Source organism: Marmota marmota, unplaced genomic scaffold, assembly GCF_001458135.2.
Source record: "Marmota marmota marmota unplaced genomic scaffold, marMar, whole genome shotgun sequence".
Classification (NCBI taxonomy): Eukaryota; Metazoa; Chordata; class Mammalia; order Rodentia; family Sciuridae; genus Marmota; species Marmota marmota.
This window is the reverse complement of record NW_025999842.1, coordinates 29,975,850-30,001,978: the sequence shown is the minus strand read 5'-3', so window position 1 is coordinate 30,001,978 and position 26,129 is coordinate 29,975,850. Positions and strand designations below refer to the sequence as shown.

Here is a 26,129-nt window from a genome sequence, read left to right as displayed (position 1 = left end):
CTTAAAGTGGTTTTGATTTGCATTTCTCTAATTGCTAGTGATGATGAGCATTTTTTCACATATTTGTTGATTGATTGTATATCATCTTCTGAGAAGTGTCTGTTCAAGTTCTTGGCCCATTTATTGATTGGATTATTTGTTTTGTTTTGTTTTTTGGTGTTTAGCTTTTTGAGCTCTTTATATACCCTAGAGATTAATGCTCTATCTGATGTGTGAGGGGTAAAGATTTGCTCCCAAAATGTAGGCTCTCTATTCACCTCACAGATTGTTTCTTTTGCTGAGAAGAAACTTTTTAATTTGAATCCATCCCATTTATTGATTCTTGATTTTAATTCTTGCACCAAAAGAGTCTCATTAAGGAAGTTGGGGCCTAATCCCACATGATGGATATTAGGGCCTACTTTTTCTTCTATTAGACACAGGGTCTCTGGTTTTATTCCTAAGTCCTTGATCCATTTTGAGTTGAGTTTTGTGCATGGCGAGAGATAGGGGTTTAATATCATTTTGTTGCATATGGATTTCCAGTTTTCCCAGCATCGTTTGTTGAAGAGGCTATCTTTTCTCTAATGCACGTTTTTAGCACATTTGTCTAATAGAAGATAATTGTAATTTTGTGGGTTAGTCTCTGTGTCCTCTATTCTGTACCATTGGTCTACCCATCTGCTTTGGAGTCAATACCATGCTGTTTTTGTTACTACTGCTCTGTAGTTTGAGGTCTGGTACAGTGATGCCACCTGCTTCACTCTTCCTGCTAAGGATTGCTTTAGCTATTCTGGGTCTCTTATTTTTCAGATGAATTTCAAGTTCATTCCCAAGTACCAAAAAAAGGAAAAGAATCCAGTACATGTACGTCATGGAAGATTGTCGGGGTTTTTTTGGTTGGTTTTTGTTGTTTTGTTTTGTTGTTTTTGTTTTGGGTACTGGGGGGTTGAACCCAGGGGCACTTTACCACTGTTACAGCCTAGTCATTTTCACTTTTATTTTGAGACAGGATCTCACAAAGTTGTCAAGACTGGCATCAAATTTTTGATCCTCCTGCCTCAGCTTCCTAAGTCGCTATGATTGCAGGCAGGTGCCACAGTACCCAGCTGGAAGCTTGATTTTTATGTACCTCTTAAATATATATACTTTTCATTATAAAATATTTAAGACACAAAAAATTATAGGTACTACCAATCAACTTTGTCAAATTTTAGTTTTTTATAAATATTTGCTTTAGAATTTTTAAAAAACAAAGTATGGAATTGAAGATTCTTGTGCAGCCCCCTCCTCCATTCCCCTCTTCCCTTTCACAGAGATAATTACATTCTGAATTGGCTCAGTATAATTTCTATGCAGATTTCTATACTTTTATTATATAATTATGTCTCAATAAAATATATCCAAACCTCTTTAATTCTAAGATGCATATTTTTTCACATTAAAACATCTCTAAAACGTTGAGGCATCTTACAATCCGTAATGAATCACTACATCATAGTTTAATTGGCAGTTTTTCTCCTTTTTTGGTGTGCACAAAATATTAGCATCACATTTTAGAGTCAATGAAATGTGGCAAAACAGTTTAACATGATTTTTTAGAAAATGTAAACAATATCATCAGACATTCTCTTTCATATTTTCACTCAGTATTGTTTTTGAGATTTACCAATGCTAAAACATATATGTAACATCTTTAATTTCTTAATTTACCAAAACACACCAAAGCATTAGGAGACATCTAGGTAAGGGCCAAGTTCTATGTTTGTTGATGGAAATGGTAACTGTTCACGGTCAAATGTGTGTGCTTGACTAAAAGAAGAGATATAACAAACAAAACAGAATAAAAATAAGGAAGGAGAGAAGAGAAACAGAACAGAGGTTCCCTGTGTGTTTGATTTTATAGTAGTTAGGGTTAAAGATGTTATAGTTTGGATCTGGAATATGTCACAAAGGCCAATGTATAAAAGGCCTGATCCCTAAAGTGGTGTTATTAGGAAGTGGTAGAACCTCTAAGAAGTGAGACCTAGTGGAAGGTCTTAGGTACTGGGGTTGTATTCTAGGAGGGGATTGTGGTCTCTTCCTCTCTCTTTCACATCCAGGCCATGAGGAAAAGGGTTTGCTCTACACCCACTCCCTGCTATGATGTGCTGCCCCTACAGGGCCAATTGGTCATGGACTAAAACCTCCAAACCTGTAAACCAAAATAAACATGTCCTCTTTCTAAGTTGATTACCATAGGTATTCTATCATAGTACCAGAAAGCTGACTAACACAGCAGACATCAGAATAACTAAACTTGATAACTGAGAAATTACAATGACAACAGAGAGAACTGTTTGCTGAAATCTGTGCTATTGCTACTGGCCAGTAGCTATTGTTACTCAGAGCCCAAATGCCCATGTCAGCCAGGCGAGCACTAAGACCCAGACCCTGCCCTTAACAATGGACTCCTCTAACACCTCTAACTCACCAGCATCATGATAAGGCAGACCACAAAGTGCAGGTACAAGGAAGAGGCATTTACTCAACCAAGGATGCACCTCATTTGTTGTTCTCTCCAGCTCTGTTCTTTCTTGTCTCTTTCACATCCCCCTCTCCCTTTTTTATATTCCTTGGTCTTGATATTACTTTAGTCAAGAAGTCCAGTTCAAAGAAATCCAATTCAAAGACCCATTGTCTGCCTGGGCTACACACATACCACAAAGTTTTAGTCTACTGAGTGTTAAAGGGGACAAGAAAACAGAATAAGAGATCCTAAAAGCTCTTTCATATTTCTATTTGATTTTAAAGCACTTTGCTAGAGGCAGATTAAGAGCCTCAGTAAGCTTTTCTCAAATACATAGAGTACTTAGCTTTCAGAATCAGAAGACATATTGTGATAATTCTTAGGGTATTCAATATATCCCTATTTAATTCTTACTGTGTATTTTCCCCTTTGTCTCCATTTAACCACAAGCCAGTTGAGGGAAAAAAATGGTAATACTTTAATACCAGCTAATAGAGAAATGCCCACATTTATTCACATTTGTCAAGTAAAAGTATTACTAACCTCTTTAATAAAGATAACTAAAGAAATATAGAATTCCTAAAATATTTAATTTAGTAACAGATAAACTGTCTTTTTTATGAAACTAATATTTCAAATTCTAATATATTTTATTTAATATAGGGAAATAGAATCAAATGACCCAAACCATTTTATCGGTTTTTCTTCCTCCAAAATATTATTGTAAGCCACAAAATTCACTGTGTTCTGCTGTTTTGCAACTAAAGTTCCTGTTACCTGCTGACATTTTTGAAGTGTGTTTGAACATAAAATTATTGGAACATTCTTTCAACTCTCAAATTTGATTAACTCACTTTCTGTCCAGTTATCCTAATTAACCTACAGCCTTCAAATTTTGGGGTTATTGCTGCCAATTCTGTACAGCCATTTGTTTAATGCACAGTCTGTTCTAATACCTTCTTAGGAAAAATTACAAATAAAAACCCTTTTTAATTTCTATTAATTAACTAGACATTGGAATGTGCCATACCCTATAATCTGCATTAATGTGTGAATACAAGTTTGCCTGCTTCATAAGACGCATTCAAAAAATACTTGTTAGACTGAAATAAATTCTTGCAGGACTTTCATTGGTTTGAAACCATCACTAAAAGTCTACATGTGCCAAGCACTGTGCTGGGCAATACAGACATAACTAAACAAGATCAACACAGCTCCTGCACTTGTAAACCTTCCCTGAATAGGGAAGAAGTCAAACATTAACAAATAATTACCAATAAATAGCTAAAAAACCGATGCCACAATTTGTACCTTGCACAAAGCCTAACAAAGTTAAGCTTAGTACCTACTATTACCAACACCTCTGCTTTAAAAATATATATACTATACTATATAAAGAACTTTGTTGAGTTCATAGATCAGGAGTGATACCAAATGTGGAAGAGAGCGACAAAGTCAGGCCAAAAGTTAAAACTGCGGAATAGTGGTGGTGGTGGGTGGACCTCATTGTGAATGTAATTAATGCCACTTAACTGTACACTTAAAATGGTTAAAATAATACATTTCTATGCTATTTTTTCCACAATAAAAAAATAAGTTTTTACATGTATAATCAACAAATACTTAAACCAGGAGTACTTCTGAGTCTCCAATGGTAATATACCGGTAGAGAGAAGAAGCGATACAGCACAGAGGTAAAAATGGACAAAAACTGTTTGGCTTTGATTCTAATCTTCCATCAATTGTACAATCCACATCCTTTGCTCACCTATCAGAGCACAGCTTGGGAGGCTACAATCTTGGAAACTGGTTTCACCACAAATACATAGTTTCTAATCTTGGTTGAATTTTCAACCCTTGTCCTTAATCAGTTCCCAAAACTTTGCCATTCTCTTTAAATTTGGCACTCTTAGCTTTCTGGTTCTCACTAATGCTACTTTTGCTCCCATTCCTCCTTTCTCTCCAGGTCTTCAATAGGTGGTCCCAAAGCAAGCACTCTACTACTGAGCTACATCACCAGTCTCTACAATTTCTTTTAATTAAAACACACACACACACACACACACACACACACACATAAATATACAGACACACACACACACACAGAGTGTTATCCTCTTACTAAATTTATAATGTGGATAAACAATATAGAATAAAATTAAAATAGGGTTTATAAGAAAAATGAAAACACATGTCCAAACACTTCCATACCAATGTTTGTAGCAATACTTTTCAAGATGGGAAAAACCAGAAACAACTCAGTTGTTTATCATTGTGTGAATGCATAAAAAATTGTGGTATAGGTATACAATGGAATACTACTCAGTAATAAAAAGAAATTACCTACAAGCAACAACATGGATGAATCTCAAAAGTGTCATGCTGAATACAAACAAGACACAAAAGAGAATGCACTGTATGATTCCACTTATACATGCATAAAAATTTATAATTTAAATTATAGTGACAGAAAGCAGATTGATTGTGTCCATGAGCCAGAGTGTAAGGGAAAAAGATCTTCTGCAGAGGGGCCCAAGTGAACATTCTAGAGTGAAAAAAAATGCTCTTTATTATGATTGTGATGACAGCTACATGACTGTATATAGTTGTCAGGACTCATCAAATTGTACACTTAAAATTAGTGAATTTTATTATATGTAAAATATCCTTCAAAAAAGCTAGCTTTTAAAAATTAATTAAATGCACCTGGTTCTCTTCCACCGGGTACTTTAGGTGGGGCCCATGACTATAGGTCACTTGGAGAAGCCTGGATGGGTGTGGTTTGCATTCTGCCTCCTGGGCTTAGTGCTTTCTCTTTAGGTGCTGCACATGAAGGTGATGCACACCCACAACCAGGATTACCTGCTCAGCAGCTCTGTAACAACGTTGGCACCCCATTCACTGTTTGTGCGCTTCTCCTCCAGGTTGCCTGCAGGGATGCTGGGCCTCAAGCCTACGGGTGTCCCCCCCTGGTTCTATCTACCTGGCCTGGCTCCTGTTCTTCATGTTTTATAATTTGTACATCATTTGTAGCACCATCTACACTACCAACATTGGCCTGTTGTTTCTTAGTTTCTGGGAGGTCCAGGAAGCCAGGGGCAAGAGCAATGAGGCCTGACCCAAGCCAGGCTGACCTCATCTGCTTTGCTGTGGCACATGAGCTTTGCCTAAAAGGGCCACATATTTGTCCCTAGAAAGCCCTGCATCCTTCACCTCACTCCCTCTGCAACTACATGAAGGAAAATGGACCAAAATGTGCCTCATCTCTGCCCCCAAGGGCTGATTTCTGCCATTGCCTGGGGGGAGGGCTGAGTGATAAAATTTCTTAAACTAAAAAATAATAATAATTGAATTGAGCCTTCTAAAATGTATCTTAGTTAAGATTTTTAAATTTACACTTCTTTTCTAAAAACCTAACTTATATTTCAATTCTAAGGTAAGTCAGTACCATATAATACTAGTATTTTCTCATACATAACCTTCTTGACTGATTATAAATAATACTTGGCTGAATTCTGTTTTATTTCTACAAAAACCTTATCAAGGCAACAATTTACAACTTAAGTAGACAGGTAAATTTTGTTATAAAAAAAATGGCTTTGATTATTAAAAATAAATAAATAAGTAAACAGTATATCTCTGATGGTCCTACATAGCAATCTCATTTACTCTCAAATATTAAGATTCTTTTGGAAACTTCCACAATGGACATCTCAAACTCCAAAAGTGAATACTCATCTTCTTTGGAGATACTCTACCCAGGTGGAAAATCTAAGGCAAGGAGAGACTTTCTCCTTTTTTCATTCCCTTAGTATTGAAATGTATACTTTTTTTTTATTCCCACCCCACTAGCATCCAAAAAAAAAAAAAAAGCAGTACTTAAATAATACGGACTTCTTCAAAATTTGATGTATAAATTAGCTCAGGTTTTAATATATAAATAGAATTGTAGCTACATGAGACTCACTTCCTAAACAATCTGTATTCAAACCATTTTTATAATATTGCTAACTTGCCTAATTCTGATCAAAGATGCGTACACAGTTTGTAAGCCTTCCCCTGTGAAGGCAGCTTTGTTCATCCTCAGCTAGAGGTAAGGCTCTGAATTGTGTCTAAGGCCAACCTGAAAATCTACCACAAGATAGTATATTAATGTATTTTCCCTATTGTCCCATACAGTTTCCAGAGTTATAGAATGACCATGCTACAATGCAGGGAGGAAAAGGTTAATGGAAACTTGTTTCCATTCACTTACTATTAGACTTAGAAAAGCTGATCAATTTTGACAGTTCTACTGACTCACTGACTCGCTTCCCAAAAAAACTAGGGATATTTCCAGCTCAATAGAGTAATTATCCAGAGATTAGTGACCAATGATTAATTTATCCTCTTAAGTGACCATGAATTATGGGGATTACATAGCCTTGACATTTTTCCATTATCCATTCTCAGTTGCCACCAGACACCCAAAGTCATCATGACGAATTAGAAGAAGACAGATTAATTGGATTAAGTATTATTTTTACCAGATTTTTTTTCCACTAAGAGTCTACCTTTTAAGTGGCTTGATATTTGTTTCCTAATCAAAGATACAAAAAAGTAACTACCACATATATAAAACTACTTTTAAAAGCATTCACATAACAAATGAACACTAAGATATAAACAACTGTGTTTTGAAGTGAATACCAAAAACTTACATTGCTATTTTGCAATTCCTGACCTTTGCTGTTATCAAGTTTCTCTATGTCTGGTATGTTGGCATAGGACTTAAAAAATCATAGGGCTTCTGTTTCTCAAATTCTTAAAGAGGAAAAATGGTTTAGATGAACTTTCCTTTTCTTCCTTTGACCATAGTCATTAGAAGTCGAATTTTTTAGTCAGCAAACCAGTACTTCAGTTCCTCCCAGCAAGCAAAACAACAAATAAGCATGGTTAAAATACTGCCTTAGGCCCTGATGTTAATTTTAATACAGACCTTATAAATGAAGCAATATGGTATTAAAAGACACACAGTTAGGCTGGGGATACAGCTCAGTTGGTACAGTGCTTGACTCACAGGCACAAGGCCCTGGGTTCAATCCCCAGAATCTCCAAGACACAGTTACTGGAATGGTAAAGGTATCTTCATGTACAAAAAAAGGAAACAATCGCTTCCCCCCAACATCCTACACCCCACCACCTCCCACCCCAACACCCCTTGCTTTTTACTGGTTCTTCTTCCAGGATCACTGAACTTCCAGCACTTCCAGCAGGGCTTCAATCACAAAAGTGCAATTCAGGACCTGAGTCCTGAGAGATTACAGATCAGCAAGTGAGTCAACATACATGCCCTCTAACAGGCACAGGCCAACATGATTAATAATATCATTCAACATATTTGTGGTGCTTCATACATCTAAAAGTGCTTTAATATTCTATTTTCTTACTCAAATATCCCTACTCACTGAGTGACAGAAAACTAAGGCAAAATACACTCCTGACTCCGTTCCTGGTCAATGTGTGCTTCATGAGGACACCACCTTCCCTATAAATCTCAGATGTCTAAGATGAGTATACAAAAACAAATTATGTTTTTCACAAGATATAAGCTATTCCACCTAGTCCTAGTCCATACAGAACTTAATTTCATTTCTTCTAGTTTTCCTAGACAATTTTTTAAAGAGCAGAACCTAGTCAGGACATAGTGGCAAACGCCTAAAATTCCAATAGGGAGGGAGGAGGATCACAAATTCTAGGCAAGCCAAGGCATCTTGGCAAGACCCTCAGCAACTCTGAGGGTCTGCCTCAAAATTAAAAAGAACTGGCATATAGCTCAGTGGTAAAGCACCCCTGGGTTCAATCCCCAGTGCGCGCACGCGCGCGCACACGCACGCACACACACACACACACAAGAATAGAATCTGTATTTGAAAGAACTGTTTTCATTTTGAACTGAGTCAAATAACTGGCCTAGTTTCTAAATTCTGTGAAAGCTGATCTACAAAATAACATCATCTGCTTGTTGAATGGGTTTTCTACCACTGTCAATAAATTACATTTGTATTTGAAATATAAAAATTAGTTGAAATAATTCTAAGCTATTCTCACAGTTTCTCTGTCTAGGATATCTTGAAAATAAGACTTACAGACTGGCTTAAATACATCATGAGTAAAAGAAAAGTCGGCCTGTCAAAAGTCTAAGAGGTTGCTAGGCATGGTGATGCACACCTGTAATCCCAGCAGCTCAGGAAGCTTAGGCAGGAGAATCTCAAGTTCAAAACCAGCCTCAGTAACCTAGTGAGGTCCTGTCTCAAAATTTAAAAAAGAAAGAAAAAAGAAAAATGATGATATCAATTGAAGCAAACTCAATTACCCAGGAGCACCTGGAGGTCTGCTCAAGACAGAACGTCTGGATTTTTATGATTATGTCATATTCCCCTCAGAGACACATGTTCTTTGCAAAGCTCTAGCTCCGACAGCTTCACTCTCAGGCTTCCAGGTTGCATTTCTAGTTATCTGTTTGGCATTATCCCTTGAGGTCCTGCTGGCCTGGAACACTCTGCATGCCTAAAATCTAAGACAGCCTTTCCCTGGCAACTCCTCCTCATGCCCCTGGTCTGGTCGACAGCTCCACTCAGGATTATTGACATCATCTTGGGAGCCCAGTACAAAATAAAAAGGTGGGGCTCTCTGATCAAAACTTACTCAGACACAGGCTCCATATGTAGTTATCCCCTGTTTCAGTGTTCTCCATCAATGTCCACACCCATCATTAGCCAAATGCCTCACCACTATTCCATCATTCCAATTTCCTTGTTGTACCTCAAATCTCATCCAGCTTTCAGTCAGGGACTTAGTAACCTTAGTGTCCATCCTACTTCTTTCTTCTGCAAATCAGTCAACCTTTTAAAGCACTTCTTCAGAAACCCTCAATTTCTTTCCATGGCCTATCTATCAAATAATGTCCAAACTCCTTCAGTTGGCATTCAGATCTTCAGTCCCCAGCTCTACCATTATTTTCCAGCCTTACCTTCTACAACTTTCCACTACATACCCTGAGTTCTAGCCAAACCAAACTCCTTGATATCCACTTAAATAAGACCTGTAAGTAGTTAAGAATAAAGAACCTGGGTCCTAAAGCCAGACTTATGTTCAAATCTAGCCCCGCTATTTATGGGCTTTAGTAGAGCAGAGACATAATAGTTACATAATAGGATTGCTAGGCAGATAAAAACAGGGTAACATAAAATATACAGCAAAACACAGAAGAGACATTCAGTATTAGAACTGCTCCTGGGTCCTTGCCCAGAACTTGCACCTTTACCTGGAATGCCAGGTGAGAGGAAAGTCTACCAATCCTTTAATGTCTAACTCAAAAGCTACTTTTACACTCATGTTTTCCTTCAGATCACACAAATTATTCAACTTTTACAAAAGTTACCTTCATGAAACCTTCCTTAATCAGCACAGTCTTCTTTTTATCTTCTCTAAAATCCTATATCTTGTCTGCACTGCATTTAGCATGTATAGCATATTGCCTAGGTTTATTTATGTACACACCATGTTGCCTCCTCTCAAGAGCATGGAGTAAGTCAAATTCACTTCTGCTTCTTGAATGGCTCTTGATATACAGTTTGTAATCAAAAAATCAAATGATTCCTGCCAGGGGCCTATACCTACCGATTATTCCAGTCACTTAGGAAGCTGAGGCAGGAGGATCTCAAATTCAAAGCCAGTCTGTACAACTTAGCAAGATCCTGTCTCAAAAAAAAAAATTTTTTTTTTTAATGGGCTAGGGACATGGGTCAGTGGTAGAGCACCTACCTCACATGTGCAAGGCCCTGGGTTTGAGCCTCAGCACCAAAACAAAACAAACAAATAAATAAATGATTTTTTTTAATTTGAAAAAAAATGGGGAGTGCTGGGGATGTAGCTCAGTGGTACAGTACCCCTGAGTTTGATCCCTAGTACTTCCAAAACAAAACAAATTAAATGATTTCTATGTCCTCTTTTAAAAATAATGGTTAATTTCCCTCCTCAACCTCAACTACAGGAAAGACCTTGACCAACACCTGTGCTGAGAAAGCAAAAGAAAGGGAACAAGGGTGTGCCCTACTTTCGGAGGTGTGTCAGGTGAGAATCTAAGGCCTAGGATAATCTCAAGCCTTCCTAGTATTCCCACCTATAGTAACAAAGTTTGATTATAATATATTCACTGTTTTACATCCTCTTGTATTTCTAGATCATATTATAAATAATTGCCAAGCCATTTGTTGCTCCTAAAGGACACAAAAACTGAGAAAGCACATAGTCTATAAGCAGTAAAATATAACCTAAATTGTTTTTTTAAATGCTACCGGAACTTCCCAAATTAGCAAATATTTAAAAATAAATAAACAAAACATAACAATGGTAGGGCTTTCAAGGAGCCAGTACATTGCTGGTGACACTATAAACTTTCCAGTATTCGAAAGAATAATCTGGCAATGTGTAACAAGTGTTATAAAATTACTCATACACTTTGAACCAATAATCTCACTTTTGAACGTATATCCCAAGGAAGCAATCCAAGAGGATAAGAAAATAATTTGTCCAAAGATGTATACAGATATGCTACTTCCATTTCATAACACTATCTGCTACTCAAACAGCCAACAAAGGAGGTCTGGCTGAGTAACCTAGGGTAGACCACTATGGTAAATATAACACTTAGTGAAACTATTATGTTGGGCCCCCATGGGATAGAGAAAAAACATACCTAAAAAGTGTCACTGAGAAACAGCATACAAAAGTAAATACATCAAGAGCTTTGTAATGTTTTGAACAACCAATAAAAAAATAATTAATTAAAAAAAAGTAAATACAGATAAATATAACAATTCCTTATTTGCAATTCTGAAATTTGCAATTCTGAAAAAAAAAAGGTTTTTAAGATGGTATCAACACTTAAAACAAAACTGGACTTGAACTGACATGAGGCTGTTCATGGTCTTTGTCCCACTTATACTGAATGCTTACACCTTAAAATGCTACTACTCTCCAGGTAAGTAAAAAAGACAAAAAACTGCAGATAAACCAAATCCCTCTCCAAGTAATTGGTTTACAAGGTATCTTAGACTTGTTTAGAGATGTTAAAAAATGTGTGTAGCTACCAGACCACTGTTTTATAATTCAAAAAATCTGAATTTTATATTTATACATATGCTTATATATATAAATAAACACATGCATCAGTTGTAAATTTCAAGTAGGAGTCAAGGTTCAGTGTTCCCTCTTTGTTTTAATATATTTCTTTTAGTTGTTGGTAGATTTTTATTTTATTTATTTATATGCGGTGCTGAGAATTAAATCCAGTGCCTCACACATGCCAGGCAAGTGCACTACCGCTGAACCACAGCCCAGCCTCAGTGTTCCCTGGTTTTACTGCTTGGAAAGAGTGAGTATATTCTTCCAAGGAGGCTAACCTTAAAATGCTCCAGGTAAGTAAAAAAGAAAAAAACTGCAGATAAACAAAATCCCTCTCCGAGTAATTAGTTTCCAAACCAATAAAATGGTACTTATTCTAATTTCTTTTAAAATTCAAGTAGACTTCTACAGAAGATTTCACAACATTTCTGGGACAGGTTTAGTTGTTAGTCCTACCCAGCATCATTCATAGACCTAAGTTTATAGAAAAAAATGATAAATGCTCATGTTTTATAAAGAATCTTCCAAGTGACTCATAACCAGTCTGATCAAAAATTTCAATTTTAAAATTACTTTAAATCTTTTAGTTTAAATAAACATTTAAAACTTTTCTTTTTTTTTTTTTTTTTTAACATCCAGGCAAAGACCCTTTCAATATTTTTCCTGCTTGCCAACAATAAAATACGGGAAAAATGGTTTATTTGCCTTTGCTCCCCATTTAAGTAGCCTATGTAGCAGAAACACAAGAAAACTGCCAAATAAAATGTTAGATTAGAAATTATTTATCAACACTGGTTGGGCACATGCCTGTAATCCCAGTACTTCAGGAGGCTGAGGCAGTAAGATTGATAGTTCGAGGCCTCAGCAACTTAGTAAGACCCTGTCTTAAAAAAAAAAAAAAAAATTTTTAGAGGACAGAGGAGGGGCTGGAGAAATAGCTCAGTGGTAGAGCACCCCTAGATTCAACCTTGTGGTTGGGGGTGATGAGAAGGAAAGAGAAAGGAATGAAGTAAATTATTTATCAACATGAGTTTAAATTTCCTGAATAATCATGAATAAAAACACAAATATGGGACTATTATCTCTTCTATCTTATCCTTTTCCACCATCACCCTTCCATCAAAAAGGAAAAAAAAAAAATCAGCAAGAATGTAATGTGTAAGCTGGGCAAGGTAACACATGTCTATAATCCCAGTGGTTCAGGAGGCTAAGACAAGAGGATCACAAGTTCAAAGCCAGCCTAATCAATTTAGTGAGGCCCTAAGGATCTCACCGAGTTGGGGTGGGGATGTGGCTCAGTGGTTAAGAACTCCTGGGTTCAATTCCTGGTACCCAAAAAAAAAAAAGAATTCAATGTGTAATCTCTGACTGGGTCATGTGTTAGCACCAAACAATCTACTAGTTTGTTTTTATTATTGTTGTTTTGGTACTAGGGATCAAACCCAGGGACACATCCCCAGCCTTTCTCAAAATAAATCAATTTTTTATTTTGAGACAGGGTCTTGCTAAATTACTTAGGGCCTTGCTAAATTGCTGAGGCTGGCATTGAACTTACAATCCTCCTGTCTCAGTCTCCTGAGCTGATAGGATTACAGGCATGCATCACCACACCTAATTGCAATCTAGCTCTTAATACCTGTACACCTGATATTAAATATCTCTCTTTTGATCCAAAATTAAAACGTGTCCAAATCCTTTGATCTTATTTAAAAATCCCTTTATCAGTTTCAGACAATGAACACTTTCTCCAAATATAAAAAGACAAATTAACAGCTGCAACTAAAACTCCATACAATTAGTATTTACTTATTCATTTCTATAAAACAAGTTTAAAGAGGCAAGTTTACTATTATGTCATTAATACAGGGATGGGAATACTGCTATCAAATATCAAATGTTACATCACTGTATATGGACATCGGCACTTTCTGCCCCCATTTGCACTAAAACATCAATTAACTTTGTGGAATGTCATTGTTTAAACAACCATTGACAAATGTGAATCCTCTGGGATTCTGTCACTTGAAATTACAACATGAAGTCAAAACTAAAGAAAAGGATAATTTTTAAGCAAGATGAAAATATTTTTACTATTAAAATAATCATAAAGGGTTGAGGATATAGCTCAGTAGCAAAGAACATGAAGCTCTGAGTTCAATCCCCAGCACCAAAATATACAAAACAAAACACCTATCACCAGACTAACTTTTTTGAGTAGGCATGAACATTTATCTACCCAGAAAATATTATTTCCATTTAGCTGAGCACTATGGTGCACACTTGAAACCAGACAAGCTAAGAGGCTGAGGCAGGAGGATGGCAAGTTCAAGGCCAGCCTCAGCAACTTAGCCAGATCTTGATTCAAAATAAAAATAAAAAGGACTGGAATGTAGCTCAGTGGTATAGCACACCTGGGTTCAATTCCCATTAATGAAGAAAAAGAAAATTTCTATTTAATAAAATGTTTCTTCTTAGTTTATAAAATGTATCTCAGAATTGGTTTTTGGATCCAATCTTAGTGTGTCACAAAAATAAATTTTGGCTTTCTAAACTTTTGCAGAACACTGTTGAAGCATTTACTTTTCAGCAAAAAATTGATACTACCTGACAACAGACCAAAGCATCTTTCTCTATTACCATTATTTAACAGTGAGTTTTCATCATTTAGATTTAACTATCTAAAGCATACCTTTCTTTCATTTTTTTGTTTGTGTTGTTCTGTTTTTTTGGTTTGGGGGATTTTTTTTTTCCCCTAGATGCTGAGGATTGAACCCAGGGCCTTGAGATGCTAGACAAGACCTCTACTACTGAACTATATTTTAAGACCTTTGAATTGAATTTTAAACTCTTATATATAATATATATAGACACGTTTTTATTCGTTGTTGATGAATTTTTAAATTTTATTTACATAATAGTATGTGGTGCTAATAATCGAACCCAGTGCCTCACACATGCTAGGCAAACACTCTACCACTGAGCCACAACCCCAGCCCAAATTTTAAACTCTTTAATGAGTGATTATCAAGTGGGGGGACTAGAGGAGGAGATAGGCAGCATAATTTCCTAAGAGGAGTACATGAAAGGTCCAGAGAGGCACAATTAGTAATTTATAAGTAAATAAATATATATGTATATAGATATATATACACACATATGTGTGTGTATATATATATATATATATATATATATATATATATATATATAAACTGTGTGTGTATATATACTTTTTTATAATTTTATATTTTTAAAAAAAAGGAGTCCTAATTGTTTCTGTAACACAACTAAAAGTAAACCTGACAAAACTTTGGCTAGGGATTAGAACAGAAGCATGGCTTTATGTTCTTAACATTAGGGCTGCTTACTTACAAGAAAAGGTAAACTATCCTTGAAGGTATCAAATTATTCAAAGACCATGATATTTTTATGTTTATCATGAGGGACTAAGAAAGAAACAATGGTTTGATCCATAAACATTATTTTTAAATCTGTATTTCACATTTGTCCTTTAATTAAAAATTAGTGAAATGAAAAATGACTCTGACTTGGGAATAAGCAAGTCATCTTCTCAGCTCTTTATTCTAGTTTCAATTTGAAAGGTATGAAAGTAAGTTTGTCATTAATGAAGACACTTTAGCAAAGAAGGCATGGCACACACATTGAGTCCAGGTACATCTGAGAGCACTGCTTTCCTCCAACACTGCGGACTCTGAGAGTCTATCTTGTGTGGTGGGTCTGTGCAGTTGGAGCTGCCCTTCTGAATCTCTGCCAATGAAAACACCCACAGTTCCTAAGTGGGTGGCACCAGGCTAAGCAGGTGGTCAGAACTGTGGAAAGCAGATTATTCCAGTTATGTTTGGGGTTAAGTTTTTTGTTTTGTTTTGAGGTTTGTTTGTTTAATTTGAATATGAGGTCAGATTTATGGTAATGACAAACCTAAATAAAATTCCCCCTACACCCAGGTACTGGAAGTTGAACCCAGGAACACTCTACTACTAAGCTACAACCACAGTCCTTTTTATTTTTATTTTGAGACAGGGTCTTGCTAAATTGCCCAGGCTGGACTCAAATTTGCGATCCTCCTGTTCAGCCTCCAGATTCACTATATTATAGGCACAAGCCACTGAGCCCAGCTCTAAATGGAATTCTTTTCCAAAAATGATTTCACAGTTTTCTGATGACTTGTATAGACGACATCATTGAGGTTCGGGAGAATATACAAGTAAACACTCAGGAAATTGTTCCAAAGGAAAGAAAAAAAAAAGAAGGGTTCTACTTTCAGGACAATTCATTATATAAGTACAAATTTCCCCCCAGTTAAAAAGATGTTCTTAAATTCAATTTAATTTTTGTAACGCAACCCTAAACTGTGAAAGTTACAACTTCTTTATCTATAAATGTCATCCTAACTAAGCTGGCTGGGCAAAGTGATGCACATGCCTGTTGTATCTGTAATCTCAGCCACTCAGAAGACTGAAGCAAAATTATCACAAATTCAAGGCCAACCTGAGCAACTTAGTAAAATGCTGTCTCAAAATAAAAAATAAAAAGGTCTGGGGGTAGCTCAGTGATATAGCACCCCTGGGTTCAATACTCAGCACAAAAGAGAGAAAAGAGAGAGGGAGGGAGATATTGATAGGTGTTGCAAAATGCTTTCATTCCTGAATGGTATCAAAAATACTACTTCATGCTCGGTAAGGTGGGGCACAGCTGTAATCCCAACAACCTGGAAGGTTGAGGCAGGAGGATTACAAATTTAAGGCCAGCTTCAGCAACTTAGTAAGGCCATAAGCAACTTAGAAACACTACCTCAAAACTTAAAAATTTAAAAAAAAAAAAAAGTGTTAGGGATGTAGATCATTGATAAAGTAGCCCTGTGTTACCAGTACCACCGCCCCCCCCCCAAAAAAAAGTTAAATAGTTTTTAAAAGTTGACTATCAAAGTCCTGAAAGGGAGGTTCTTTAGCCACTATCATTAATTCAACCCTGTACAGTAATATCACAAAACCTACTGGAACCTGTGATCCTCCTGTCTCAGCTCCTGAGTCACTGGAATTAGGGACATTCACCACTGATATTTTTAAAAAACTCAAATACACAACTACAACAATTGTTTTCTCTAGGAAGAAAGTAGTATGTAAGTAAATGAGATTAACGCCCTAGCAAGATCCCAGAATGTGTCCCATGACACTGTATCAGGAAGATAAACAGGAACTATATACTTCATCAGTCCACGGATTTTCCAATAACAGAATTAAACAAAGTTCTAATTTCTATGTGAAAACAATGTTCCAGTTAATTGTAGAATTTGTTTTAGTTTTTCAAAAAATATAGATACCCCTTCACCCTGACAAGAAGCATTCACATGTGAACAAGAAAAAACTGAAGAAACAACTCAAGCTCACCTTACTCCCTCTGATCTACAACTACTACCAACACAGTAAGATGTGCGAGGCACATCTCAAGAGTTCCATGTTCCCACAGCTATGCCCCGTAAGGAGACTGTGTTGCCATGAGTATTTTTCTTTTGTTCTACTGCCCAACTTGGAGTTCAGCTGACTTTCCCTGAATTTCACAGTAAGATTTATAACCATAGAGAAAGAGGCCATCAAATGCCTTTCCCAGCATACACTACCTACTGAAATACCCACAGAATTTCTGCCTTTTAGAGTAAGAGGGAGTCCTTATATTGCAAATGCCTTTCAAGTATTCTATCACTTCCTGTTACTCACTTGAATCTCTTTCTTTTTTTAATTTTTAATTTATTTTTTAAAAAATAAATGACAGCGGAATGCATTATAATTCTTATTACACATATACAGCACAGTTTTTCATATCTCTGGTTGTATACAAAGTATATTGACACCAATTCGTGTCTCCATACATGTACTTTGGATAATGATGTCCATCACATTCCACTATCCTTGCTAACCTCATTTGTATCTCAACAGATTCTATAAACTCCTTGGGAAGGACATATCTCTCTCAGTCACTATCTCCAATGCCCCCAACACAGAGCCCAAAACAGGGTTACACTGTGGTTAAGCATTTGTAAAATAAGGAGGATAAACAGGAAGATACGTAAAGTCACTTAAACCTTAGTGCACATGAATTTCTTCTGGCCCTTTCCTAAGAAAGTTTGGCTGTATCATCCATTATGTAGGAAGAATTAAGAAAGCCCTGCAGAGAAGCAAGCCTAAGGGAAGCTCCTCTTCATTCTGCCATGAAGGATTGCCCTGGATTGAATTAAAGGAGCATGTTCTCCAAAGAAAGCCCCAGACTCTTGCTTGAAAGCCATATGAAAAGTACAATGTTTTTCTGTGGAAGTCTCACCACACTTCAAAAATCTATTTCAACAAGACATGAATAATTGGCAATTGTTGCTGAATGTAAGGTAATTTTAAAAGCAGAGAACTGCTGGTAGTGTAACCACACCTATATCCCAGCTACAAGTTGGAGGGCCAGCGTGAGCAATTTAGGGAGACCCTTTCTCAAAAAGTAAAATGGATTAGGAATGCATCACAGTGGTAAAACATCTCTAGGATCAATTCCTAACACAGCAAAAAAAAAAAAAAAAAAAAAAAGTAGTAGTTACAGAGATCCTAACCTTCTAATCTTTCAGACTTCTTTCTAACCCCTGAATACCTTCTCCAGTATTCAAGCAATCATTAGTCAACATTAAAAAAAAAAAAAAAAGTCAAATTTGCGGAATTTTATCAAGCCAGTGCAATATGATCAAAGGTTAAAAATCCAGTTCCTGGAGTCAGATAAACTTGAGGTTAAAATCTGGTTCCACTACTTACTTGAAAACTCTGTGGGCCTGAGTTTTCACATCTGAAAAGAATTAACAAGGCCTATCTGATGGAGTTGCAGTAATGTTTAAATAGGACCCCATATAAAATGCTTACCATTAGGTAGTACTCAAGAAATGTGGGGCTGAGGATGTGGCTCAAGTGGTAGCACGCTCACCTAGCATACGTGAAGCACTGGGTTCAATTCTCAGCACCACATAAAGATCAAATAAAGATAGTGTGTCCACCTAAAGCTAAAAAATAAATATTAAAAGAAAGAAAGAAATGTGCACCATCATTTAGAGACCTAGGTACCCATTCTATCACCACCTCCCTTTGTATCCTCAAGATAATCATTCATTGTAAAGCTAATGAAAACTAGGAGACAGAACTAACTGCCCTCTAAGGCCAGCATTATCAATCATGAATAAGGTAACCAGAAAACACACCAAAACTTCAAACAGGCCGGGCATAGTAGCACACGCCTGTAATCCCAGTGGCTCAGGAGGCTGAAGCAGGAGGATCACAAGCTCAAAGCCAGTCTCAACAACTTAGCAAGGCCCTAAGCAACTTAGGGAGATTCTGTCTCTAAATAAAATATAAAAAAGGGCTGGGGATCTGGCTCAGTGGTTAATCACCCCTGTACCAAAAAAGCATCTCAGTACCAAAAAAAAAGCCTTAAACAAATTCCAAATAATTTGTGTTGTTCTTGAAGCTTGTTTGCATATGTTTAATTACTGAAGAGTCAGCATTAGAAAATCAAAATGAAAAAGCCTAAACAGCCAAATTTCAAAGCAGCTGGGGGTGTAGCTCAGAGGCCAAGCACTTATCTCCGGTGAGCAAGACCCCTATCTATAAATAAATAGATAGATAGATAGATAGATAGATAGATTGATTGATTCATATCTGGTATTCTCAAATATTCACTGCTGCTATAGATGGTGAACTTTATGAAACTACTGGTGGGGGCTGGGTAGAGAACCTTAACAATATTGACTTAATACTATCTTATGGGCTGTAGGTATAGTTCACATCTAGCATGTGCCAGACCCTGGATTCAATCCTCAACACCACACACACACACACACACAAAAAAAAAAAAAAAAAAAAAAACCCTACAAGAGTTTCAAAGAGAGTGCAAGAGGCAAACCAGGTTCCTTCCTTTCCCTCGCTGCTTTTGTTTGGATCTAGAATGTCTACCAAAAACCCTGTATTAAGACTTGGTCTCCAACTTGGTACTGCTGGGAGATAGTGAAACCTTTAAGAGAAGCCTAGTGGGAGGTCTAAGATCATGGGGGCACAACCTTGAAGGAGACTGTGAGACCCTGACCACTTCAACACTCTCTTTCAGTTCTGGTCATGAGATAAATGGTTTTGCCCCACAGCACTAAAACTGAAAAGCAATGGGCCAACCAATCATAGACTGAAATCTCCAAAACTGTGAGCCAAAATAAACTTTTCTTCTTTATAAGTTGATTATCTCAGGTATCCATTACAGATTAGAAAGCTGCTAATGCACTAACCTTGAGCTACCCAGTACTGGGATATTGTAACCAACTGGTACTTTGGGAATGCATAGTAGGTAGAAACTTTCACACTGTAAAATTTCAATCCCTAGAAAAGCTATCATCTCAGTCTGTCCATTTGTCAGTCAGTCATGTGATCAGTTGGGGTCACAGTCAGTCTCTCTCTTCCTCCCTCTCAAAAAAAAAAAGGAAGATGAAAACTCAGACACCAATGGCATCTATTCACCAGAGTTGCAAAAATAATGGTAAACAAGATTGCAGTTGTTTTTACTCTATCAAAAATCTATAATCCAAGGCAAGAATATACTAAATGCTGCAGGAACTAGTCTGAAAATGCTAACTCCCTCAATTCTTTCTCCTTTTGAATTTTTCACTCCAAAATACTCATGTAGAAAATACAAAATTTTGTTAACTATTAAATACACACATCTATTCTACTAAAATTTACAAAGATTGCTTTTCATAAATTGTAAGGACATATTATTATATTTCAAACACTTCTGTATCTCTTTGACCTGCACAACACAGCTGCTTCAATAGTTATTTAAGAAACAGAAATTTCAGGTTAAGTATTATTCACATGCACAAGAAGACAATGTACAAGAATATTTATTGCAGCTTTGTTTATAATAAGTTTGGGAAGCAATATAAATGTCCATTGAAGTAAGGGAGAATGCATAAAGTACAATATACCCATAATGAAAATCACATAAGGTAAAATGGAAAGAATTTGAGCTAACAGCTGAAATTGAGGTTATTATATGGATAAGTCCTAAACATTATACAAAACAAAAGAAAATCAGGTTGTGGAGTGATACAAATATTATAATACTATTTATGTAAGATTTTTAAATCTTCAACATTACCTTTGCCTTAGAATTTGTTACTATAGTCCTGCATATTCTATGTATGCACACTAAAGATTACTAATCATATAAAGTTCCCCAAATGGCAGAGGGGGATCCTGATTTAGTAATGAAAATTACTTAGCCCTTAAGACTAGGTGATATGTGTTCTCTGCATTCTGCTACTCATCAAGAAACTCTATTTCACTGAGCTTCAGTTTTCTCACCTAAATGGGTTGATAACTCTTGCTTTGCAAGCTGAGAAAAATAATTAATGGGGAAATGTTTCACTGAAGATTTTAGACGTTTGTTAGTTTTTTGTTGTTGTTGTTTTGGGGTTTTTTGTTGTTGTTGTTGTTTGGCCTAATCAGTCAAGAGGTAAGGTAATAACGAAAAAAGCTGAGTCTATGCCTTTCACACGTTGTTTAGTATATTGTAGAAGATGTCCAAGAACACAGAAGGAAGGGGCAATCCCTCACCTTTCTCTTCCTAGTCCCAGATGCAGATGCCTCCTATGCTTTCTAAATTTAGCACGGGAAAGAGCGATGTGAAACTGGCTTTCCACAGGCTTTTCGTGACCTTGGGATACATTTTTCATCTCTCCATCTACCAAGCCCAACATACACCCACCCTCTGCAGCCGAGCAGGCTGAATAACCCAATCGTCCAGGACAAGAAAGAGACTGTAAAAAATGACAATGAGATGTTGTTGGTGTTGGAAGATTCTGTTTGTTTTCTAACACTAGGAGGGAAAGTAATGTGGACTTTTAGCGCCCACTCTGCGGAGGGGAGAAGTGGAAACCTGGGCTTATTTGCAAGAAGTTCTGCAACTTGTTTCCACACAGTCCCTGCATCTGATTCCACACAAAGACTGGCACACCTAGCCGCAGGCTCCATAGGTAACAGGACAGACACAGCGCTCTTCCCCTCCGGCACATGGGGAACCACCATGATTGACACTGGGGCACGGACATACACCCAGCACATGGAATGCGCTTGGGGACCCCGCGTCCCCCAGGGCTGGTTGCTGCGCCTCACCTGTCTTAAAGACCATCTTGTCACCGTCCTTGGACCCGAAAGTCTTCAGCATGGACACGAAGAGCACCCCACAGGCATTCTGGATGCCGAACACCGACCCATTGCACCACATAGCCGCCAGCATCACTAGCCAGCCCCAGCCGCCCTCGGGGGGCTCCCGGGGCTCCACCTCCACCTTCTCAGCGGCCGCCTCAGAGCCTTCCGAGGGTCCCGGGTCAGACAGAGGAGCTTCCCCCACCGGTGCGGGGCCGGGCGGCTGCTCCTCGCTCGTCCCCCGCACAGCGGCGGGTTCCTCCTGGGAGGGCACCATGGCCCGGGGCGGAGAACGCGAAGGCGCGGGTTCCCGGCCGGCTCTCGAAGGAACAGGGAAAGCCGCGCGGGCGGATCAGGAGGCCGAGGCGAGGACGGTAGAGCCCTTGACTGGCAAGCAGGCGGGCGGCCAGCGGCGCAGAGACCGCCGCGAAGACGGCAGCGGCGCGCGAGCGCCTCTGGACTCAGGACTCGCGCCTCACAGTCCACAACCCTGCACTCCCGACGGAGCCCGTGGCCAGCGGCCGGTTCTTAAAGGCGCCCCCAGCCCGGCCGGCAGGGGGCGTGGCCGGCAGCGGGACGTGCCCCCAGAGCCCACAGATGATTGGGCCTCGAAAGGCGGAGGCGGGACGCCCCGTGGCGCAGGGCCCCGGGAGCCAGCTGGTGGCGGTGGCTGTGGTTGTGCGCGTCTGCCTCGGGGCCTCCTGCCAACTGGAGGGCGCCGGGGTCACAAAGGTGCAGGTCACCCCTCCTCGGAGTGTTAACAATAGGGGTGCGTCTACTCCTAGGTACAGGTTGGGTCATCCGGTCAGTAGCACTGGGTCTTTACCCCCAACTCAGTGTCAGCGTCACAACCAAACTAACATCTCTTGGGTTTTTTTGTTTATTTTTTGGCGTTCAGTTCTTCGTGCTAATTATAAAATACATTATGCCACTTGCCTACTTAGGAAATCAGAAGAAAAAGAGGCCTTATTTACTGCATTCCTTCTGCATTCGTGTACAGTTTCCTTTGAATACTTGGCACATTGAAGATGCTCATTTTGGAAGACAGACTAAAATTCTAAAAACTTCAACCAACAAAGTATTTTTGAGACAGCTAGAGAACATTAATTTTCAAATATGTACAGTTGTTTTTACTTTAAACAATTACTAAAATCTTTATTCAACTCTGTCTTCCTGAGCATGAAGTGTCAATGTGCATGCCTAAAAAGTAACTAACTAGGTGTGCAATATTGAGGACGATTTTTAATTTCTCATTTACTCAGATTCTTCACTTCAACCAAAGTCAAAATATGCCAACCACTTATGTGCTTATGTGCCCACCATTGTGGAGGAGTATACAGATGACTGCAATTAGTCACATATCTGCCTCTTGAAGCTAAAGTAGTAGGAAGAAAACAGAGTCCTGGGATAGAATAGGAGTCTCAAAGATGTGAGCCATTAAATTCTATGATAATGAAACTATTAAATTATCTTCAGAACTCTAAAGAAGAGCTTCGGCAAGTAGTCTTTGAGCTGAACCCTGAATGGTACACAGGACTTCAGTAGACAAAGATAAGCAAAGAGCATTTCTGCTAGAGAAAACAGTATAAACCAAGGAAAGCAGGGTATGCCTTAGAAACAGGGAACATAGCTCAAGTACAATTGGATTTAGAAATAAAGTTAAAATAGAGCCATAGGTTGAATCTGGAATGGCCCCCAAAGGCCCATGTATTAAAGGATTGGTCCCCTAGCCTTCAGCACTATTAGGAAGTGGTGAAATCTTTAAGAGGAGGTGCCTACTAGAGATTCTTAGGTCATAAGATTCATGACTTCAGGTGGGGACATAACTCGGTTGGTAGAGTGCTTGGCTCCCATGCACAAGGCCCTGGGTTCAATCCCCAGCACCACCAAAAAAAAAAAAAAAAAAAAAAATCATGACCTCAAAGAAGATTGGGGGATCCTGGTCTCTTCTTTCAGGTCCATGAGCAATGAGTTCAATCAACCATGGACTTAAACCTCCAAAACTATGAGTCAAAGTAGGCCTTCCTCTTTATAACTCACCTCAGATATTTGCTGCAGTTAGGGAAAGCTAACTAACATAAATAGTAAACTAAGAAGTAGTCTCACAAGTGCACAAATGAGTAAAGCTGTTATCCCAGCCTTGTCAGAAATAAGGCAAAGTCAAAAGCAAAAATGTAAAATCAGTAGAGGTTTAATCAAATATAAACTATATAAACTCTAAAATTTTTGATGTTAACCTCTATTTATTGACTTTGAAAGTTGTTCACAACATATTATTGTGCAAAAAAGCCCAAATATATATATATATTCCATAACCCAAATAAATACCCAAGAGTCAATACTGTAATAAGTAATTGGCTAAATAAATAAATGGGGGAGGGGAGCTGAGGTTGTAGCTCAATGGTAGAGCACTTGCCTAGCACATGTAAGGCATTTGGTTCTATCCTCAGCACCACATAAAAATGAGTAAATAAAATAAAGATATGTGTACATCTACAACTAAAAACTTTTTTTAAAAAGTTTTTTAAACATAAAGGTATTGTGTCCATCTACAACTAAAAAAAATTAATAATAATAAAATAAATGGGTGAAGGAAGGCAGACATATCTTTCCTTTGGAAGAATTCCCAAAAATGTATGACAGCTGGGCTTGGTGGTATATACCTATAATCCCAGCAATATGGGAGGCTGTGGCAACAGGGTCTCAAGTTCAAGGCCAGCCTCAGCAATTTAGCACGAATCTTAGCAACTTAGCAAGACCCTTGTCTCAAAAAATTAAAAGGACTGAGGATGTAGCTCAGTGGTAAAGCACCCAGGGTTCAATCCCCAGTACCAAAAAAAGGATGGGGGTATGCTTCATGACTTCCTTTTAAAGAGTGCAGTATGAAGAGGGGGGAATCGATACCTTTAGACTGTGGAAACTGACAGACACTACTACCTCAACCAGGTGATAAAGTATGGATCTGTGTATGATCTGTGATACAATGTGAAGATGGAAGTTTACTTTTTTTATTTTTTCTTTCTTTTTTTGGCTTTCCCCTATGGTTTCATAGGTTTGATTTAACCTAATTTAACAACAAATTCCAACTGAGTGACATTCTACAAAACACCTGATAAATACTCTTCAAAACTGCCAAAGTCATCAAAAACAACTAAAAGTAGTCTAAGGAGACATAACATATCCTGGATCTGAAAAATCCTGGAACAAAAAAAATAATAATATGCAAAAACTAAGGAAATCTGAATTAAGTATGGACTTCAGTTAACAATGTATCAATACTGGCTCACTAATTATAACAAATGTAGCATTTTAATGTAAGATATTAATAAGAGGAACTGAATGAGGGAATATGAATACTTACTCTGCAATATTTCTATAAATATAAAACTGTTCTGAAAAGTAAAGTCAGATTTTTGTTTATTTGGTTTTTTTGTTGTTTTACAATACTGAGGATTGAACCTGGGTGGGGTAGGGAGGGAATGGTGTTCTACCACTGAGCTATATTCCCAGCCCTTTTTATTTTGAGATATGGTTTCACTACATTGCCCAGGGTAGCTTTGAACTTGAGATCCTCCTGCCTCAACCACCTGAATAGCTAGACTGTATACAGGCATACCTGGCTAAAAAGTAAAGCTTATTTTAAAAGAGTATATAGAGCACAATTCTATTATTGTAAACATGTTTATTTATGTGTACATAACAATTGTATGAAATATGATATGGTTTATTTTGAAAGTTTCACCTTATATAAAATTGTTATATATAGTATTTATACACTGAGACTATGAAAATAGTTTTTATTTATAGCTTATTCTCAAAATTCGTTTCTATTTATTTGTCAACATTATTTCTAAGCATTATGCAGTGTACCCTATTTTCAGATTAAAGTTTGGCACTTCTCAGAGGGATTGATCTATGAGCAGCTCTGACTTAAAGGATAAAAAAGTTAATGCCCACAATCACTTAGCACAGACTCAGGCATAGAAAGTTCTTAGGAAATGTTAACTATTACTATTATTATTGTTGTTGATTACAAATAATGTAACTCATTGTTCCTGCTGACTCCCCATCACCACTATCTTATTGGAATCAAAGCAATTCAAATGGACTCACCTGTAATCCCCATCAACTTGGTTGGCTGACACAGGAGGATCACAAGTTAAAAGCCAACCTCAGTAACTTAGCAAGGACCTAAGCAACTTAGGGAAACCCTGTCTCAAAATAAAAAATAAAAAGGGTTG

At 37.7% G+C, this 26,129-nt stretch overlaps 1 protein-coding gene across 4 annotated transcripts in view; it reads right to left on the bottom strand.

The window, feature by feature from the left end:
• Positions 1-22,412, bottom strand: part of Slc16a10 (solute carrier family 16 member 10) — a 111,041-nt gene extending 88,629 nt beyond the window's left edge. For 3 of the 4 annotated variants that reach the window (XM_015500190.2, XM_048789317.1, XM_015500186.2), the window contains exon 1: positions 21,856-22,412. In XM_015500190.2, coding sequence (XP_015355676.1) covers positions 21,856-22,165 — 310 coding nt within the window. In that variant the 5' untranslated portion in view covers positions 22,166-22,412. The remainder of the gene's footprint in view (positions 1-21,855) is intronic. The other variant, XM_048789208.1, reaches the window with a different exon arrangement.
• Positions 22,413-26,129: the final 3,717 nt, after the last annotated feature.